Source organism: Candoia aspera, chromosome 13 (assembly GCF_035149785.1).
Source record: "Candoia aspera isolate rCanAsp1 chromosome 13, rCanAsp1.hap2, whole genome shotgun sequence".
Lineage (NCBI taxonomy): Eukaryota > Metazoa > Chordata > Lepidosauria > Squamata > Boidae > Candoia > Candoia aspera.
The window spans coordinates 21,537,024-21,556,903 of record NC_086165.1 but is presented as its reverse complement, the minus strand read 5'-3'; the positions used below and the strand labels follow the sequence as shown (position 1 = coordinate 21,556,903).

The 19,880-nt window shown below is 45.4% G+C and overlaps 1 protein-coding gene across 2 annotated transcripts; it reads left to right on the top strand.

Moving 5' to 3' along the window:
* Window positions 1–558: 558 nt before the first annotated feature.
* ANP32A (acidic nuclear phosphoprotein 32 family member A) lies at window positions 559–19,705 on the top strand. 2 transcript variants are annotated; one of them, XM_063314421.1, is made up of 8 exons: window positions 559–717; window positions 11,287–11,436; window positions 12,803–12,925; window positions 15,044–15,251; window positions 16,764–16,861; window positions 17,049–17,109; window positions 18,186–18,254; window positions 18,740–19,705. In XM_063314421.1, exons 1-7 carry the CDS (start codon window positions 664–666, stop codon window positions 18,245–18,247), a joined length of 756 nt encoding a protein of 251 aa, XP_063170491.1. In that variant the 5' UTR covers window positions 559–663; the 3' UTR covers window positions 18,248–18,254; window positions 18,740–19,705. The 2 variants fall into 2 exon arrangements, with proteins under 2 accessions (XP_063170491.1, XP_063170490.1); XM_063314420.1 differs by having other exon boundaries at window positions 18,186–19,705.
* The last annotated feature ends 175 nt before the right edge of the window (window positions 19,706–19,880 follow it).

Sequence of the window (19,880 nt, the reverse complement as noted above, 5' to 3'; positions counted from 1 at the left end):
TCCCCGGCCGAGAAAGCACGATGAGCTCCGGCCGCGGCGCACAGCCTCCGGCGAATCTCTCCCGCAGCCGCTCAGCCGCCGCCGCCTCCTCGCGAGCAGCTGCTCCATTGCCCGCCAGACGCAGCGCCTCGACCGCTCCGGCGCTCCCCTACGAGGCGGACAGAGAGCTCCGAGAATCGGCAGGCGGCGCCCTGCCCGCCCCCGAAGACGCCCGCCCGCCCGCCGGCCGCGGTTCGACCACGGCCGGCCCTCCGCCAGAAGCCCGCCAGCTCCTTCCGCAGCTCGCGCCGACTGCTCCGCAGCTCCCTCGTTAGGGACCGGGCGGTCCCGCGCCGGCCTGTCGCGTTTTTCCATTGGTGCGTCGGGCGACGGCCCAGCCTCCCTCGTCCTCGGTTTGGCTTCCTCGCCCGTCCGTCAAGCGGGAGCCTTTTCTCGTGGAGCGCCCGCCCCCGCAGCGATCACGTTAGTGTGCGCGCTAGTTGGCCGCGTTGGGGGATTCCGAGTGGAGCTGGTTGAGCGCCCAAAGTCTCTCTTCGCCTCGCGCGCTGGCTTTGGTCGGGGGGGCGGGAGGGGGGGTCGTTGCTGGTTCCACCGGTGTCAATACAAAAGAGGGAGCGGAGCGCGGCGCGGCGGAGCCAGGCAGCCTCCCGCGGAATCGGGGACATGGACATGAAGAAAAGGATCCACTTAGAGCTGCGGAACAGGACGCCCTCCGACGTAAGCCAGTACGGGGCCGCGGGGGGCTTGGCGGCGGTGGCGGGGGGAGAAACGGGGCCGCGAGGCGAGGCGCGCGGGGAGCCACTCTGCGGAGCGCCGGGCGAGGGGCGCCGTCCTGCCCGCTGCCGTCGTGGGTGCTGCGCCGCTGCCCTTGAGGTGCCCACGGGGCGAGCGCGCGCCGCGCGGGCGGCGGTCTGTGCCCGAGGGGCGCGCGGGGCCGCGATGGCTGGGGGGAGGGAAGGAAGGCGCCCCCCCCGCCTGGTCTCCGGAGGAGGCGGCGGGCGGCTGGGTCGCCCGGGCGGAAGAACAAGAGCGCGCCGCCCAAGCCGGACTGGCGGCCGAGTTGGCCCTGCGCTCCGGAGGAGTTTGCCCGGAGCGCCCCCCGGGGGTGGGGGTCGCCGGCGCGGGGGCCGGGGTCGCCGACAAGTTGAGGGCGCCCGCCGGATGGGTCGCTCCTGCGCCGCGGATCAGGCGAGGTTGGCCGGGGAGCCATATTTGCAACTTTGTAGTCCTCATGAACGCGCCCTTTCTCTTCCTCCCCCGCCCCAGATGTGCGGGGCTGGGGCAGAGCTTTCGTGGGGGAGGCGGCGGGGCGCGAGCTGGAGCCCCGATCGCCCTCCGGGCGGACCTCAGCCCCGGGACCGCCCTGCCGCGCTCCAGCCGGGTAGGGGGCGGCGGCCCCCGCTTGGCTCGGGGCTGAACTTGGGATGCTGCTGGGAGGCTGCCTGGAAGGGGAAACTTTGTCCGCGGAGCCTCGGCCCGGCCGCGCCTGCCCGATCGCCAGGCCAGCGGCGCTTCCCGCGGAGGTGCTGCATCTTTCACCCAAGGAGAAATTAAGGTTGCGGGGGGGCGCTGGGCGCAGCGCGATGATTTCAGAACTTGGGGGCTTCGCCTTTCCGAGAAGCGCCTCGCCGGGGAGCGAGCGCGCCCAGCCCCACCCTGCTGAAAGATGTTTTCCTCGGCCGAGGCGGGGGGGCCTTTACGTAAGACTCGGAATCGCGGCGCAGTTCGGTCCCCCGCCTCGAGTGTCACCTGCCTCCCGGGCGAAGCGCCTGGCCTGCCCCTCCCACCCCCGCGCGCCCGGTCCACCAGAGACGCCGACCTGCCGTTTACGTAAGGCTGGTTTGGCGCTCGGGGAGCGGCGGGCCAGCGGGGGGGGACTCGGAGCCTGCTCGGCCGCCTCGAGGTCTTGCCCCCCCCCCGTTGACGGAGCGGAGCGCGGGGAGGCCGCCGGTCGGGGTCGTGCGGCCCGGCGTGGGGCGCGCTCGCCCCCTCGGAAGCCGGCCTCCGCCGCCGCGCCAGCCACACGCCCGCCCCGAAGTAGGACACGGCGCCATCTTTTTCCCCCGCCGAACTGCAACGAGGAAAAAGGGCTGCCAAGGCGAGCGGAGCCCTCGGATCGGTCCTTCCCTGGCGGCGGCGGGGGGCGCGGCCTGCCCGGACACCTTCGCGGGCTCCTGGACCTGGGGGGACAGCGGGAGGCCCCCGCCCGCCCAGCGTCTCCCGCGGCTCTCGGGCGCCCTGCGGAACGCGCGCTCAGGATGGCCGCTTTTCCCTCCTGCCAGACCGGAAGGCTGAAGGAGGCTCCGCTCCGGTGAGGAAGGGAGGCGGCGATCGGGCGGCCTCGGAGCCGGGGGGCGCCGTGCTCGGCCGCCCACCCACGGCTCGCTGTCTTCGCCCAGCCTGGCACGACAGTCGCTCTCCAGGGCTGCCATTTTGTCGCCGTTGTCGCCGAAGCGAACGCGCGCATTTAGACCGGCGAGCCCGGGAGGGGACAGGCGCGGGGGCCTTATCGGGGGCGGCCGGCAACTGACGGCGGGGTGTTTTGGCCAAAGGGACGTGGGGCTCCGCCGCGGTCGCTTCCCGCCGGGCGAGGCGAGAAAAACGGGGGGGGGGAGCGTGGCAGCCTTTAACCTGGGGGGGCGCTGGATAGGTAGGGATCTCCTGAGTCCTGCGTCGCAAGGCGGTTCGGTGCATGAAAACCTTCAAAGAGAGAGAAGGCATTCGCGCGCGAGGCTCCTCTCCCCTACCCGCAAACGCAAAACCCAACTCTGGCTGGTTTTAACCTTCCTTGTACCGCAATTACCGCCCCCCAAACAAGTCAGCTTCTTCATGAAACGGCATTTGCAAGATACCTCAAGAGCAGGTGCTGAGGCTGGATTGTATTTTCCTTTTCTTCAGTAATGGACTTTTCCTTGTTGGCATGTTTAGCAAGGTTTGACTATCCTTGAAAGGGCCATCTCTTTTCCGGACTCTTAAAAGCTACAAAAATAACTTCTTGGTCTTACTCTGTCTTTTCCTCACGATTTTAGGGCTGTGTAATATTCATTGGTAGGAGTCATACTGTTTCAAGATGACTTCACTGTATTCTGTAAACTCTTAGAATACTTTCTGTTTGATACTTCATTGAGAGATGCAGGTTGTAGAGAAGATACAAGGGTAGGAAGAGTGGATTCCTGGGGCAGTCAAAGGGAAATACAGAAATTCAGCTATTTAGAAGGTACTTAGTATGTGACTTTTCACACATGAATAACGTATGTTGGTTATATCAATTTTTTTTATTTATTGCCCTTAAGAATTTTGCTAAATACAGTATTTACTTTTTTACATAAAAGGGACTAAAATGTGTTAAAGCAGCCTAGTTAAATGTTCAATAAAACTTTCATTGAAAAAATTTCCTGGTATTCTTTGTATTGATTATTTGGTTGGAGATTTTTGGGATTTTTAAAAATAATTGAAAAAAGTGCATGTAATTAATTAAAAAAAATCAGGTGAACAATAAATCAGCAGGAATATTGAAATTCTGAACACAGTTCTCATGTAAATTTTGCTGAAAACCCAGAGGATTGTATTCAGAAGCAAAGCTGAAAGATGTTATTTAGTCTAGGACATGATGCCTTCTGTGGTAATTTCTGGCTTTGTGGTAAATTGGTGTACTTTGCTAGTTTGTTTTAAAAAAAACATCAATTTTGCTTCTGTTTTACTCAAAACTGCTTTCCTCATTCTTATGAGCTTTTCTGAGTTCTTGAGGTTGAAGTTTGTCTCTGATTTCCTGGCAGTAAATTCAGTGGGACTTGCTCCTAAATAGCTGTGTATAGGATTATCCTGTCAGTCTTGTAATCCTGCTGATTTACAAAAGACATTCGTTAATTATATAATGATAAAACAATTGAGGGTGAGACAAGGGATGCAGACGTCAGTGAATGCAAGTAAGGTACATTCAGGTACATCACCAAAATCAGGGACTTTTGTTTTTAAACATGTAATTTTCAGAAACTTAAATTCTTCTTCTTTCCACCAGGTGGACTCAGAACAGTTCACTAAATGAAAACAAAGCTGTAATGTACCAAAAATTAGTATCAAAACAACATAGCAAACAGCCAGCAGAAGAGATAGCATTAAACATACATCAAACTAAAAATATTCTGCAAGTGGCCTTCAACAGCCTGATTTTTTTTCCAAATGCCTGAAGAGGTCTGCTCCAGGTAGAGCCTACTTTTATGAAGCACTTGCCTTTCTCTGATAGCCAGAGGATCTGGAAGGGCTCCAGATATGGAGGGAGGAACATATGGTGGTCCTTAAGGCACCAGAGTCCCAAGACATTCAGGCTCATTTGATGTGAGAATGGTATTTCATTCAGAGCATGACACGGTATTATGTTTGAGAGCTTTTGAAATGCAATGGGATTGGATTTCTGCATTCATTTGGGGCTGAGGGATGTAGAGAAGATTTTTGAGGATTCCATGTGTCTGTCCATCGTGTTTCTGTAGCAACACATTTGAAGCTCAGTGAGATTAGTAAAAAGACACCCTGTCATCTCTCACCTTGGAGATGGGTCTGTAACAATAACAAACTATGCAGTTCTCAGATTTGTCCATGGACTTTATTTTGTTAGATTTATCTTACCTTTCCTCCATGAATTTAGAGTACTCTAGTTTTTCCCCACAACAGGCCTATGAAGTAGGAGTGAAGGCATCACTGGTCCAAAGTGATCCAGTGAGCTTCTATGGCTGAAGATGGACTTGAACCTGGGGCTGCCGAGACCCAGTCTATTGCTTCAGCCACTTAACCACACTTTGCAATTTTGATTCAAGAAGGGAAAAACCCCTTTGGAGCTACTTTCCAGTAGTACCGAAGTAACTTGTTAGTATTGTGCTGCTGTTAGCAGTGTGTTCCAGATTCTAGTGCAACTTGACATTTTTCTTGCCTCCATATGTTGGGCAATAGCCTTCTGAACTTACCCAAGGAGTATTTTTTTTTCTGGTCCTTCCGTCCTGTCTGCATATAGGCTTTTTAGTATTTAATAGTTCTAAAATTGGTGAGTTTAGACATGCCATGTTAGAGCATATGAAAATTTATTGTTTTGCTTCTGAAAATTACATCCAGATAACTTGGATTCAAATCCAGATTCAACCATATCTCATAGATAGGTGAGAGGAAAGTGAATTGACTGCTAACTCGTGTCTTCGGAAAATTATTGTAGTCTGAGCATATATCTGAATAGCTTAAATCTGCTTTGCTTCCAAATAGAAGAGGTCCTTTGAACAGTTCAAAAGTGCAGAAGAAGTGAGCACGTTTTCCTGCTACCTTGAAATTCTTATAGAAAGAGCAACACGTTTGGCTCTGCTTAGAAACTGATGAAACCAATAAACCTGCCTACATAATTCTCAGAAAACAACCCATATTTCATTAATTTTTGATGCTGAGTATTTGAGGGTGACGATACCCGTGAACAGCAACATAACCTATGATAAAGACATCAACATTAACAAGGAAAGACACAGTCATAGCCAAAATTCCCCTGATAAAAAACCACTGATGCTAGATTTTGTTGCATATATGCAATCTCTCCTGCAAACCAAAGGAAATTTTAGAATGGTAAAAACTAGAAGCCAGCCTGAATTCACTCACAGCAGCGTTTGGACCCTAATGAAATTCATCTAAAATTGGCAATATGATCCATGAGAGGTTGTAATGGTTTGGGGTCTGAAATGAAACCTTCTGTTGGGCAGTTCTAAAAGGTGTATAAACAAAGAGTATGTTTAATTGTCTCATTAATGTTTTTTACAAAATATTTTAATTCATGCATGGACAACTGTTTGGGGCCACGGGATTGCACATGGGGTGTGTTGGTCGATGTGCATATAAACAATACCTAATACTCCTTCAGACACTTGGAATCTTTGGAGCAGATTAAGTTTTATTTCCCTAGCTCCTATACTCTGACAGACTGTGAGGGCTCTTCAGCAGTGGACCAGCCTGCTTCTTGGAGTCATGGGGGCTCCATTCTTGGAGCTTTTCAAGCCAAGGTTGGACAGCCATTTGTTTGGAGTGCTCTGAGCATTCCTGCCTTTGGGGTGTGGGGTTGGACTGAAAGACCTCCTAAATCCCTTCTAACCCTAGGATTCAATGAGGCCCTGCAGGTGCTTACAGCCACTCTCTCAGGTATTTCCATGATCAACCAGAGTCCTCAGCTTCGCTAATCCTTGTGAGACAGTGGAAATTGTTTTTAAGAGTGCTTTGGCTAACCATAGAGTCCTCACACAGACTGCCAGAGCGGCTATTCAGGCCACCCAGGTGGAGTCTGTTAGCAATTGCAATGCAGCAACAGCAATAGCAGAGCCAGAGTAGTGTAGGAAGGAGGAAGAACCACAAACCCCACAGTTGTTGAGGAACAGCCTTTTGCCAGCAGAGGCAAGCCATGGTTGCCTGTGCCTGATCTGTGAGCAGCATGGCATAGAGGGAGGGATCAGTTGCCCCCCTTCTTCCCTAATCCTGGCAGACAGTTTTATAGGCTTTGACAATATTGAAGGAGCAGGAAGTGGGCCTTAGCCTAGAGAAGGCTGTGCAACCAATTAGCTTATAGTGCACCGATGGCTACCTAGTAGTGTTTAAATGCCAGCTGTGGTTTAGATGCTGCTTTGATGCTCTGAAAGGTGGCTGGGAGCATTAGAATGTTATTACTAAGAGTTAGATTTGTGCCCATCCATAGCATCCGCCCTTACAGGCTGATGTCTTGACTGCACTGGGCCCTCAAGTCCAACCATTGCTGGAGTGTAGAAATGCAAAGTAAAACATCCCTGATGTCTGGTGTCTAGGGTCTGCACATACTCAATAAAGGGGGTCTTGTCAAGCTACTGTTAGCCATTTTCTTTCCTAATGGTCAGTTGGAGTTACAGTATTGTGGCTGATATCCATTTTCTCCAGAATGACAGAGAAATCGTAAGTTTCTGTGTGACAGCCTTTCAACTGTTTGAAGAGTGCTATTATATTTTCCCTTGTCTTCTCTTTTTAAACCTAACTATTAACAGTTGCTTCAATTTCTCTTCACCTGATTTAGTTTCTAGTCTCTCCATCCTCAGTAACTCTTTCTGATCCTGTTACAGTTTCGGTGGACCCTTTTTTAAGTGTGGTGCCCAAAACAGGACTCAGTACTCAGGTGCTTTTATTAATACAAACTAAAATTATACTTGACTTTTTTTTTTACAACCATGTCATACTGCTGACTTGAAGTCAGTTTCCAAGCAACTCCTATTTCAAATCTTTTTCCAGTCTAATAACCTGTTTTCTTCTGTCTTCTTATGGAGTACTACGTAATTGGCAAATGTTATAAATGTTATAAGCATTCCCTCCACTTAGTTTAATCTTGCAAGATTTACTCTTTTTAAAAACTTTTTTGTTGGACACTTTGAAGAAAGTATGTAAATGTGTAGAAAAGAGAATATGACAAATTATTTATAGATAAATAAACCAGGGATTTTAAAAAGTCATGGAGGTTGTAGCCGTAGTGAAGGTTACAGCTTTCCAATATATAATCCATTAGTTGTAAATAGTTAAAATATATATATTATCCCATTAAAGGACAAAAAAATCACTCTTGAACTAAAAATGAATTCCAAGATACATGGTCAGCACAATATAAATCACTCAGTGGAATTATATACTGTAGTAAGTTCAGTCTATGCTGCTAAAAAATCTGTTCTAATTTAAGTATCATGTAAAATTGAATATAGATTCTATGCATAAAGCCAAAGTTGGGTGTGGTACCAATCCATGTATAGTCTAAGAATGATTTCAAGCTGAAATCTGTCAAATTTGCTTTTAAGGTACGAAGTTATTCCAGACTTCAAAGCATATTCCCACAACTTGATTAGCCAATTCTTCCACTGAAGGGATCAGACAATTTTCCAGTAAGAAGCATATAGTATCCTTGTAGCAGTTATTATATATGGAAATAATTCAGTTTATTTTGAAGTTTAATAGTATTGTGGGTTAAAATGGGAATTGGGCTTTTAAGATTTGTTCCATACTGGTGTAAATCATTTTCCAGAATTGTTGAGCTTTACAGCATAATCACCAAATATGAAAAAATGGTACAACTTGCTCATTACATTTTCAGCATTTTTTTTAAATGAATTGTCCATTTTAGCAATCAAAACTGAGGTAAAATACCAACAATAAAACATTGTATAGCAATTTTCTCTGAGTATAATGTTTGGAGTAAATTTAATGTTCTTCCATTGAAATTCTTACAGTTTGTTAATCGAATTTAATCACTGCCCATCTCACTCAGAGAGTGACTCTGGGCGGTTTACATAAAACAGGAATAAAACAACCCTCTTAATAAATAATATATTCCAAGAGGTCAATGATAAAAAGTTCTTAATTTAATTTCCAGAGAGTGTCTTCAAGACACTAACCAACCCCAGGGTTGGTAAACCCCCCCACACCCTACACGAGATGGCAGAGCCAGGTCTTCACTCCTTTCCGGAAAGCCGGGAGAGTGGGGGCTCACCTCATCTCTGGGGAAAGAGAATTCCATAGGGCAGGGACAATGGTAGAGAGGGCTCTCTTCCTGGGACCTGCCAGTTGACATTCTTTCTGAGACAGAACCCACAACATGCCCTCTCTTGAAATCAGTAATAGAGGTTGTTGCATCTCTATTACTGTATTCAAGTTCTGCATCCATTTAATCATGCAATTTTTGACCTATTTGGTTTCTGACTTCACCGGCAATTTATAGGAGGGCCCAGCAGATGCTCACCTGGTTACATATTATAAGATTTTCAAGTTCAGTCTAATATCTCATTTCCCCCCTTGTTTTTGCAATTCTTTTTGATTCTGTGTTACATACAGATACTTGAAATCAGTTAGGTAAACTAGATCATTGTGAAGTAAAAATTTGAAGGGATTTTATCTTTGTCTTACAGGTAGTCCTCACTTAATGACCATTCATTAGTGACGGTTCATACTTATGACGGTGCTGAAAAAAACAACTTACAACCAGTGCTCACACTTAAAACTGTTGCACTGTCCCATGGTTACCTGATCACAATATGGGCACTTGGCAACTGATTTGCATTTATGGCCATCGCAGCATCCCATGGTCACGTGATCGCCATTTTTTACCTTCCTGGCCAGCTTCTGCCAAGCAAAATCAATGGGGAACCACATCATTCACTTAACGACTGTGGTGATTTGTTTAATGACCACCGCAAGAAATGATGTAAAATTGGATTCGCTTAATGACCACTTCACTTAGCAATTGAAATTCCAGTCTCAGTTGTGGCCATTAAGTGAGGACTGCCTGTATTAAGAACTAAATCTTGCAATCTGAACAAATCGTTAACTCTATAATTGGGCTGACTTCCAAGTAATTATTGTTTTCAAGGTGTTTACAGATCTAATAAAATGAACAATTCTAGAAAGCAATACTTCAAAATAACATACAGATTGCATACTCTGGAAATGAAGAATAGAATATGAAGATCTTTATGGGCAGTTCAATTTAATTAATAGAAAGGAGTGACCAATAAGTCAAGCCCACAAAATAGACCAACAGGCCAGGCCAACTGTAGATGTAGAATAAAGAGTATTTTCCTAGTCAAAGAGCTGATGGCTTCCCAGCTACGTGTGTTCTCTGTTCCTCTGAATCGGCTAGATCGAAGAAGGGCCATGCTGGGACCTTGTAGCTTTTCAGGTGTCCTGTGTTCCATGCTCTTGCTTTTTCCACCTCCAGTAGCAAGGGCCATGATACTCAAATCCTCTGCCTAGAGGAACAGAAATGGGTGCTAGACAGCTGGGAATATTACCAGTTTAGAGCCGGGCAGCTTCTCTGTATGAGATTACACTCATACTGTGTGCTATGGTGCCTTAAGGGGAGTTTGGTCTTCTCCCCCTGCCCCTCCCCCATTTGCTATTCAACCCCCCCACCTCGCCCACCCCAACTGCTATTCAGTTCCTCTCCAAATAACTTTTGCTGAGACAGCTCGTGGGCCCTCCCTCAGCTGATGGCAGTGCAGCCGTCTGGTTTTCCTGAGAGAATGGAGGGAGAATCATATTCCCACAAAACACAGAGTTAATTGCTGCTATTTGTTTGTTTTTCCAATTCCAATATTCATTAATGTATCCCATTTATATACTATATAATTCAATATGGACTTTACAAAAGTGACAAGAAGAGCCCCAAGCATTTCATGTTCCTGAAAAGATGCCAGTCTTCTGTCTGTCAGTACCTTGATAATTCCAAAATGCAGAAGATGAAAAGTTGAGGACTGACCTGACATACAGAATGGCAAACTTCAGTGAGAAAGCTGAAGTTCCAGAGAAACCAGTTTGTAAAATTAGTTTTAAGTTCAACGAAAGAACAAAATTCCAGGATTTAACACTATGGCAAGATGTGGAGGTCTATACTAAAAGCTGAAAAAGAGCATCAGAGACTGAGGAGTCCAGCTAGCTAATGATTTTGTTCAATTGTACTCTGAACCTGGATTAGCTTAAACTGCAGCAATGTTTTCTCTCCAAATTATTGGACAGCTCTCTCTTTCAAAATGCATTTGGAATTCCTTTCCATTAATTTCAATGTGTTCATTTGGAGTTACAGCATTATTGGTATCAGCAATTCAGCTAAGGGAGGAAGAAGGCCGGGTCACATTCACAATTCACCTTTCCTCCAGGAGTACAAGGGACAGCAACCATGGGAGAATTCTTTGATTTTATTGCCATAACAGTTGGGTTGGAAAACTTGCTGAGAAAGCATAGCTGGTTGAAAAACATATTTTTGACCCAGCAAGATAGCCCAAATCAGTATTCCACCCAGTTACACTTGTTGGTGTGTCAGTTTAAGTCCATTTGCTTTTTTATACCATGGCCTCAATAAATACAGAGTGAAGCGTTGGTCAGTAGCCAGAATGTAGTTGAACTGAAATAAATGTAAGTGATTCCATCTTCCACACAGTGACTCTGTTCTAGCCTGAAGCTTTCATGCAATTCTGTAGTCACTTTGAAACTTAGTCCTCTTCAGTTCAGTGGGACTTCCTCCCAAATACTGTAGATGGGTATAGGATTAAAGCCAGCATGGAAAAGATCAGCATGAGTAGGTCAAGACCTCAGTAGAATCTTATGAAGGCTATGTAAAGTAGTCTGATAAATTAAATGCCTAATTATTTCTTGGAAAGTCCAGTGGTTGTGGAGGGTGATGCCATTCCTACTTCTGACAGTTGTAACCAAGGGTGACTTAATCTGAAAATGATATAACTAAGCCTTATTTTATTTAACTTTTATCTTCAGGTAAAAGAACTTGTTCTTGACAACTGCAGGTCAAATGAAGGAAAAATCGAAGGCCTCACAGATGAATTTGAAGAGCTGGAACTATTAAGTATAATCAATGTAGGCCTCGCCTCAGTTGCAAACTTACCAAAGTTAAACAAACTTAAGAAGGTAGGTAGATGTCCAATCCTGTGCTATTTTATGAAGAAAAACATGATTTTTCAAATAATTACTTACTGTATTTAAAAGGTCATTGAACCTGATGTTGAATGGAGGTTTCTGTGTGACAAAAAAGTAAAGCAAAACTCTGGATCTTTGTTATAAAGGTGGTATAATCTAATGGTAAAGTGTAAAATGCAGAGATTTCCTAAGATTTCTCATTTTTGTTTATTAGAATTCTGCAATTTGCACCCTCATTCTACACACATCTCTCTCTCCAACTGACTGCCAGTTCTGTCTCCTTTGACAGCTGGCTCAGGTATCATGCAGGTTGCTGCTTTTAGAGGATGGTAGAACCACTGGCTGTCCCCGCCCACCACCAGCTCCTGTTCTGTTCTTCCTTCCTTCCTTTTCTTGGCCAACCCAAAACTACTACACCTTTGGCATCATCCTGACTCTTCTCTGCTGCTGATGCCCAGCTAAGACCGGCCCTGTTGCTTCCTTTTTCTCACTCTGTGTACAAAATTCATTTCCTCTTCACTGTTTGGTTTGAAACCCTCAGCTTTGCTTGCTGCCTCACTTCAGTTTCATTGCCTTCCTCCAGCAGCCCTTGGCTCTTCTCCCTACCCCACTGGAGGAGCCAGTTCAGCCATTTGCTTTGTCGGAGTCTCTCTGCTCTCTTCTCCAGGCTTCTTGATCACGCCCCCTCTCATTTCTTGCCTCTCCTCTCTTTCACCATTCTGCCTTCCTTTCTGCTCCATGGTTGCTCTTGTGGCTTTCCTTGTTCTTCTCTTGGAAATGAACAAAAGAATGAATGAATGATCATCTCACAGCCCACCGTCCCTCTCCAGATGTTGCCTGTTTAGCTTTATCTTGACTTCCAGGTATGCTATATTTGCCCCCTGTCTTGGCAACTATTTTGATGCCCACCAGTGTCATTCCCTCTGGTCCCATGGTTGGCTCTCAGTCCATTTCTGGATTCAGCACAAGCTCTGTGACCTCGCCTCCAAAACCTTTCCCAGGCTCTCTACTCACCAGGCTCCCTCTCCTCCTTTGTTGTTGTTTGCTGCTTCTGTTCCTCACTTTCTCCGAGTAGCTTTGTGATGCTGCTGTTGTAGCTTCCTTTCGAATCGCTCTTACATCCTCTGCGTCTGGGACAAGGGCACATCGCTTCTAGATTTACTCATTCTCTTTGGGGGGGAGGGGAATCTGGATAGAATTTCAGATTGTTGGTGCCTCAGAAAAGGGACGTGTCCTCTGTGAGATGATATATGTTCAAGGATAGGATCTTACTACAGATACTAAAGAGCAAATGCTATGTAATTCTAAGATAATATATTTGTGTTTTTTTTAATTGGATCAATATTTATCTCTTCAGCTCGAATTAAGTGACAACAGAATCTCAGGAGGACTGGAAGTATTGGCAGAAAAATGTCCAAACCTCACACATCTAAACCTAAGTGGCAACAAAATAAAGGATCTTAGTACAATAGAACCTCTGGTGAGTCCATGCAGACTTCTTAAAGATTATCATTTTTTCATACCCCTGGGGTTGTTATTGTAGCTGCACGCACACCTTTGCCTCTCACCCTGCATCCTCTTTGGCCCTCCCCGCTCCCCTTTGTATTTATTTATATTTTGAATTTCGTCACCACCCATCTCACTCAAAGAGTGACTCTGGGCCGTTTACAATAAAACTAAAAATAAATACAGATAAAATGCAATAAAAACAATACTTCTTAAATATAAATATAAATCCAAGATGGAGTTATTAAAAGTTCTTAATTTAAATTCATGAATTCACAGGGGCCTCTTTAGGTGCTAACCACCCCCAGGATTGACTACCCCTCTCCTGCTTGCTCCTGGCTCCTGCCTGCCCCCCAGCACCTCAGCCCTGACTGGCCTCTGGCCCCTTCACGGACTGCCCACAGCGCCCAAGTGAACAAGGAGTTTGGGGTTTCTTCCCACACCTTGCCCCGTGTCCCACCCTTGACTTCCTTTCATCATGTCTCTGGGGCCTACCTTATCCCTGGGCAGTAAAAAAAGCCTGTAAGCCAGAAGATGAAATGGACAAATGACATGTAGTATAAAGTTAAGTACTTTAAAGGCAATTTCAGTCACCCTTGCATTTTGATGGCCCTTCTTTTCCCCACAAAAAAGGGAGCAAATTTCAGGATCTTTCAGTAGAGTAGGAGACATTTCCAAATTAGTTCAAGGTGTGTTCCCCTGCTCTGCACTTTTGTCTTCCTTGGCTGCCTAGTCTTCATACTGGTGTTGCATTTTTAAAAGATCCTTGCGGTTTTCCATAGTTCCTTCAGTTTTCCAGGTGGAATTTTCCCCCCTTTTTGTAAACTTAAAAGAGCCTCGTGAGCTCTGTTGTTTCCTTGACCCTTCACGTTTCTAGACATATCCACAGAAACAATTTCTGTGGACAAGCCAGAGAATAAAGAAGGATCATAGAAACATGGAGTGCCTCAAGTGAGGTAGCAGGTCAAGATAGGCAGACACCTTAATGTAGAACCTGAAGGAAAGAGAGCAGCTGTCCCCTAAACTGGGGCGCAACTACTGTCCTCTGTTACCTTTTCCAGTTCCTGTGAATAGCTGTAATAAAACTCGACTGAGTAACACTGGGAGAGGCAACATTTTTGGATCTGCTTCTGGCCTCCAGATAGCAGCTTCTGTCACACTTCGTTTGCAGCCTGGGTGTCTGTGCTGGCTTTCTGCCGAGAGAATCAACACAGTTTAAAATGGAAAGTACACAAAAAAAGGTTATGAAAGATGAAATAATAAAACTGTGGTGCTGTGTGGTGCCTTTGGCAGCCTCTCCCCCATTGAATGGGACTAAGCATCTTCCATTTTTTTTAATCTAATAGAAGCCCTTTCAGTGCTGACACAAATAGATAAGAGACTTAAGTATTTGGTATTTTTAGCTGGTATGCACTGATATTTAAGCATAGTATGAAACCTGTTTTTCCCACCCTGTGGGGTAGGTTAGGAGGACAGAGTGAAACTGGTCCAGTCATCCTGTGAGCTTCTGTGGCTGAAGGTGGCCTGGAACCTGGGTCTCCCTGTTCCTACTCCAACACCATAGACATTGCACCATACTGACTTTCATAATAATAAATGCTATGATGTGTTACTTTTTCCTGCCTTTATTTATGGCTTGACAAGAGTGTATCTGCAGAATTGGTTGTAGGTTTCTGCATCTCCCTCTGGTGGTTGTCTAAAGGGATGTTGTCTGTAGTTTGGAAACAAACAGGAGAAGGCTTCCTTCATGGGATTTAACATTCCTGGCACACCTTGGGATGATCCAGCCAGCGTTACTTCACTCTTGGGCTTTAGACAGCTTGTCTTGCAAAGACTCCCAATAGCCTGTGGCTCCAGGTGAAATTTAAATCCAGCCCACCTGAATGTGGCAGCCTCTAGCCAATTCTGTGATCCTCCCCAAATGGGGATGTTGTGAGTTCTTGGTCACCAAATTGAGACAATGGAGTGCTTTCTGCTTAAGAAAACTTTTGATTACATATCTGGAAGCTAGGGTTTGTAATAATTTGCTATAATTCTGACACAATGGTCTTGGGCTAAGGGTTGGAAATGAACCCCTTCCTTTGTCTTTCAGGAGAAGTTAGAAAACCTGAAGAGTTTAGATCTTTTCAATTGTGAGGTCACTAACTTGAATGACTACAGAGACAATGTCTTCAAACTTCTCCCTCAACTCACATATCTGGATGGCTACGATCGAGATGATAAAGAGGCCCCTGATTCGGATGCAGAAGGCTGTGTGGAAGGCCTAGATGATGACGAGGAGGAGGAGGAGGAGGAGGATGGTGTGTGGCCTTGATCCCTAGCTTGAGGTTGACTCCCAAGAACAAAACTCCATACCTTTGTCCTATTTGATGCAGTGAAACCATCCACATCATACCACTCCAGTTTGCCCTGGAGGCAGGAGACAGAGGAATCCTGAAAAATTCCTGGATTCTAATGTCCTGTACTTCTCATTGCCACCAGATAGGATGAATATTGCCATCGTGCACTGGAATGGTGGGGTAAAGGGTAAACCTATAATGGGACCACTGAATGACATTCAGAGGTAGCGCCTAAATGTTGATTCTGCTCCTCTTTAAACTTTTTGGAAACACAACTCCTGGATATCATAATATCTGCTCCTACAGACTGCTTTCAAGAGGATTACAATCAATTGGAGGGAGAGAGAGTACTCAGTGGTGGTTATGTACAATTGCTAAGTGGGACCTTTGTTTAGAGGGGACAGCAGAGGCCCAAAACAACTGCCAACAATGCACACCCTGATTCTGAGTTTCCAACAGGCTTCAGGCATGATGCTGTTGAAAATCAGTGACTGCTCAAGTAGATGGACCCCTTTGGATCCAATCCAGAGGATGGTTCTTACATTCATACTCTCTTTGGTATCACAGATCTCTTTGACGTATTCTTAAGTGCATGGCTTTAGCTGCATGCCAAATTGCACATTGCAGAGGTGTGCATCATGCAGCTAAGGAGCCATTGGTGATTGGCCTTGAGATTGTGGGAAACACCATCCTCATTATGTTAAGGTTAGTGGAGAGGCAGTTTCATTGCAGGTCAGTTACCTCTGAAATGTTGGAGCTAGAAATAAAGTTGACAAATGAAAAATAGCAGATGTAAGCATTAATTAAGCTAAACTTCAGAAATACTTGGAACTGACCTGCACTTCTTCTTTTTTCTCAAATGCTCCACTTGATGACAAAATCAAGTGCTTTTGTTTGTTTTAAATATATTTAGCTGGTTTGGAGTGTTTCCCCTTCAATCTGCATGAAGCAAGAGTGGTAGAACTACATATGATAGCGTGTTCTGCTCACTGAACTTCCTTTGTCTTCCTTTTGGGTTTCCTGAAAGCAACTTTGATCACTGCCAGAGGACAGAATATTAATCTGTTTCTTTATCTCATTAAGTACATCTCCTGCCTTTGGGGCCCATCTCCTTTTTGAGCACAAAATTCCTTGCACAACCCTTGGGTCCCCAGTGTAAGCTCTGGTTGATCTTACTCTCTGAGAAGCAGAGTACAGACCCTTAATCGGTAGCCCTGACTTTGAATCAAGATAGCTGAAGGGGGGTGAGCGGAAGAGTGGGAGTCTGGTATTTCTGTACTTGCTCAGTGGTGCCCCCCTTTGTTTCTCTGAAAATGTTCAGGGCTTAATTCTGTTCTGACCGCAATGTTGCTGTTGCCCTTTATGGCCTGGGACAGACCAAGAGGCGATTTGGGAGGCCGAAAGGAGACAGGATTGACTCCTCTGATGGATCAAGTGATAAACCAGCTTGATTTTTCTGTTTTGTTTTTATAGAAGAGGAATATGATGAAGAGGCTCAGTTAGGAGACTATGAGTTAGAGGAAGAGGAGGAAGAGGAAGCAGAAGAGGAGGATGTGAGTGGAGAAGAGGAGGTAAGAAAGTAATAATTGGGGGTGGGAATTAAACCAGCTGCAGGCATCTTGCTTTGGGGTGAAGGGTAGTGGGATTGCCTCAGCAGGAAGAGGTGTAGTCATGGCATTTCCTCTTCCAAAGTAGCTTTTCCAGTTTAGATGAGTTCTAGACTGCAATAAAAACCCATTTGCCTTTTTTCTGTTGCAGGAGGATGAAGAGGGTTATAATGATGGTGAAGTAGATGATGAAGAGGAGGATGAAGAAGCTGGTATGTGCAGAACAAACATTGGGAAAACCTGCCCTCCTTTAAAGGCTAAGAATTGTGACAGTAGCACAGATCTGGGAGGTTGAATGTTGCACCAAGATGGGGTTATGCTCTTGAACTGGAACCAGGGAGGCCAGGCTCAGGTCATCCCTCAGCCAGAGAGCTTGCTTGGTGATCTCAGCTTGCCTCTCCCCATCAGCCAGCCCCTCCCTCAGAGGGAAGTTCTTGTGGGAGAAAATTAGGAGAGGCTTCCTTGAGCTCTCAAGAGGAACGGTGACATACGAAGGAGATATGCAAGACCTGAAGCTTCTCTTTGGTGGGAACAGAGATTTCTTCAGAGAAAAGTTAGTTAGTTTATTGATTACAGGGCTTAGAGGCTGCTCTGGTCAATCAACCCTGAGTGGCCTATAGCTCTCCAATATGCAATTGGAATTAAACATATCAAATAAATTAATACCAATGTACATTATAATTGCATGAAACTGTGAGTCGTATTCAACACAATCAAAAACCAATCCCTCATTTCTTCTTGACATGGGTGGCTGCTAAATTCAGATAATAGTCTCTGTTGCTTCTTATGTTCTGAAAGAAAACCATGTTTAAAATTAAAAGCATAAAAAGTGGTCCATAAAGGCATTAAAGAGTTCTGGGTTAATGTTTTCATTTCATTCCTCTTCTTTGCACATATATTATGTGGGAAAATGGCACACTGCTTTTAACAATGCTTGGCTAACAGGTTTCAACAGCTGCATGCAGCCTGTGCCATAAAGGCTGTGGGGTGAAACTTTGCTCCCCATGTCCCACTGGGGGAAGTGGGAGCAGAGGGTGCTGCTGAACCTGGCTGGTGGGGGAAGCGGCTTCCCTTGGGGCTGCCCTGGCCTTTGGCCACAGAGAAGCCACTCAAACCCTGGGGGGTGGGGGCTTCCAGCGCAACACTTGCCCTGGCCAGAGAACCTGTTCTGGAGGAGGAGTGACAGCAGGCAGGGTTGCCCGTGGTCAGGCATCGGGATTGGGGGGGATAGTTGCCAAGGCAGAGAGATGGCCCCTCCATTCTGACCCTGCACCCCTTGCTTTTGCAGATGAAGCACGGGGGGAGAAGAGAAAACGAGAGGCCGATGATGAAGGCGAGGAGGACGATTAATTGCGACGTAATCTGTTTTGGGGAAAAATAAGTTTCCTATTGTGATTTGACTGTTTATACCTTGTATTTTCACCCCTTCTCACCCCCCTCCCTGGAATGTAATGTTGCTGTGAGATCAAGAAGGAAATGCTTAATTTTGTGGGCAAGGGAATTAAAATAACGTTTTTTAAAAAAAAAACTGCCGCTCAAACTGCTACATTTTGTTTCTGAAAATTTTACTTTATCTGTTATTCCTGTTCATGCAATAGCAAATAGAACACAAAAGATGAGTTTGTTTTTCTTGGAGTGGCTCGTCCTGGACTCTTTGGATTTTTTAAAAAAAGTTTTTTAAAAATAAATATGAGCCAGAAGATTTCCACGATTCAGATTGATGGCCGGAATTGGGAGGGTAGAGGGATAATTTGAGCCTGGAGACTCAGTGGCTTCTTTTTTTTTCTTTTTGTCAGTTTATGAGGATATTGTAAGTATTTCTTTCTTCTGTTCCGGATGCAGCAAAATTGGCCGTGGGAGCATTCCAGCCGCCGCCACCGCCGCAGGGGTGCAGCAGCGTCTTGACAAGCAAAGTGTTTTCTTGTTACCTGTTTTGTGAACGGCTGCCGTTCCCAGAAACCCCTTTTCTTCCACTTCCTATTGGTAACATTTACTTGGCTGTTTGTAAATAGTGACCAAATATGTAATTTCTCTCTCTCTCTCTCTCCTCTCTTTCTTTCTATTTGGTTTGTGGGGGTGACTTTGCAAATTTTTATTTTAAAAAATCTTGTAGAGCACGGCTCCCTGGTCAGCTCTCCTTGAATGGGAACTGCTCAAGAGTATGGCAGGCTTCTTGTTCAGCTCCCATTCCAGTTGGCTCGTATTCTGGCTGTTAAGGGGGTATAGAACAGTTCTCTGTAAACTGCAGTCATGGAAATATCTATAAATATATATAAAAAGTGTTCCTAATTTCCTGAGTTAACTGGTGAATTGCATTTGACAGTTGTAATAAAAAAAGAAAATGTTTGAACCCTTTTAACTAAGGTGTGTACTATTTTGGTTTGTAAAATGCTATATATAAAAACATATCAACATCTCCTTGATATTAGGTGATGAGAATGTTTCCACTTGTGCTCTACAGTACTCTGAAGATTTTTGCAAACCTTTTAATTACCAGAGAGGACAGTACTGAATGCCCAGACCAGCGGGGTCTTGCTTCATACACTCAGGCATAGATTGCTGATAGAAAAGTTGTATTTTCTTAAAGTCAGTAAATTGACTGCAAAGTACCTAGTTGAATGTACAGATTTAATTTCATGTCCCTCTTCAAAAAGAGCATTAGAAGTAACTTGTATTTTCTAGCCAGTGTCTCATCTGTATATAAACAAACACAGCCATTGCGACCTTCCCTCTTGCTCCCCAAAGAGCCAGACATTTTGAGTTTTATGTCTTTGTTAATTATGAATTTCAATAAATCTTTTTATACAATTTTTTCCTGTGGCTTATTGCAGTAAATGGGCCACCTGGGAATCTGTTGCTTGATTTTAAAGAGTTTTTTTTTTAAGAACAAACTTATAATTACTTTAGTAACCTTTAAAATATTCTTTTAAAATTAATTAATCAAAATGGCTCAATCCACAGAAGCAAGATGCTTCAGTGTAGC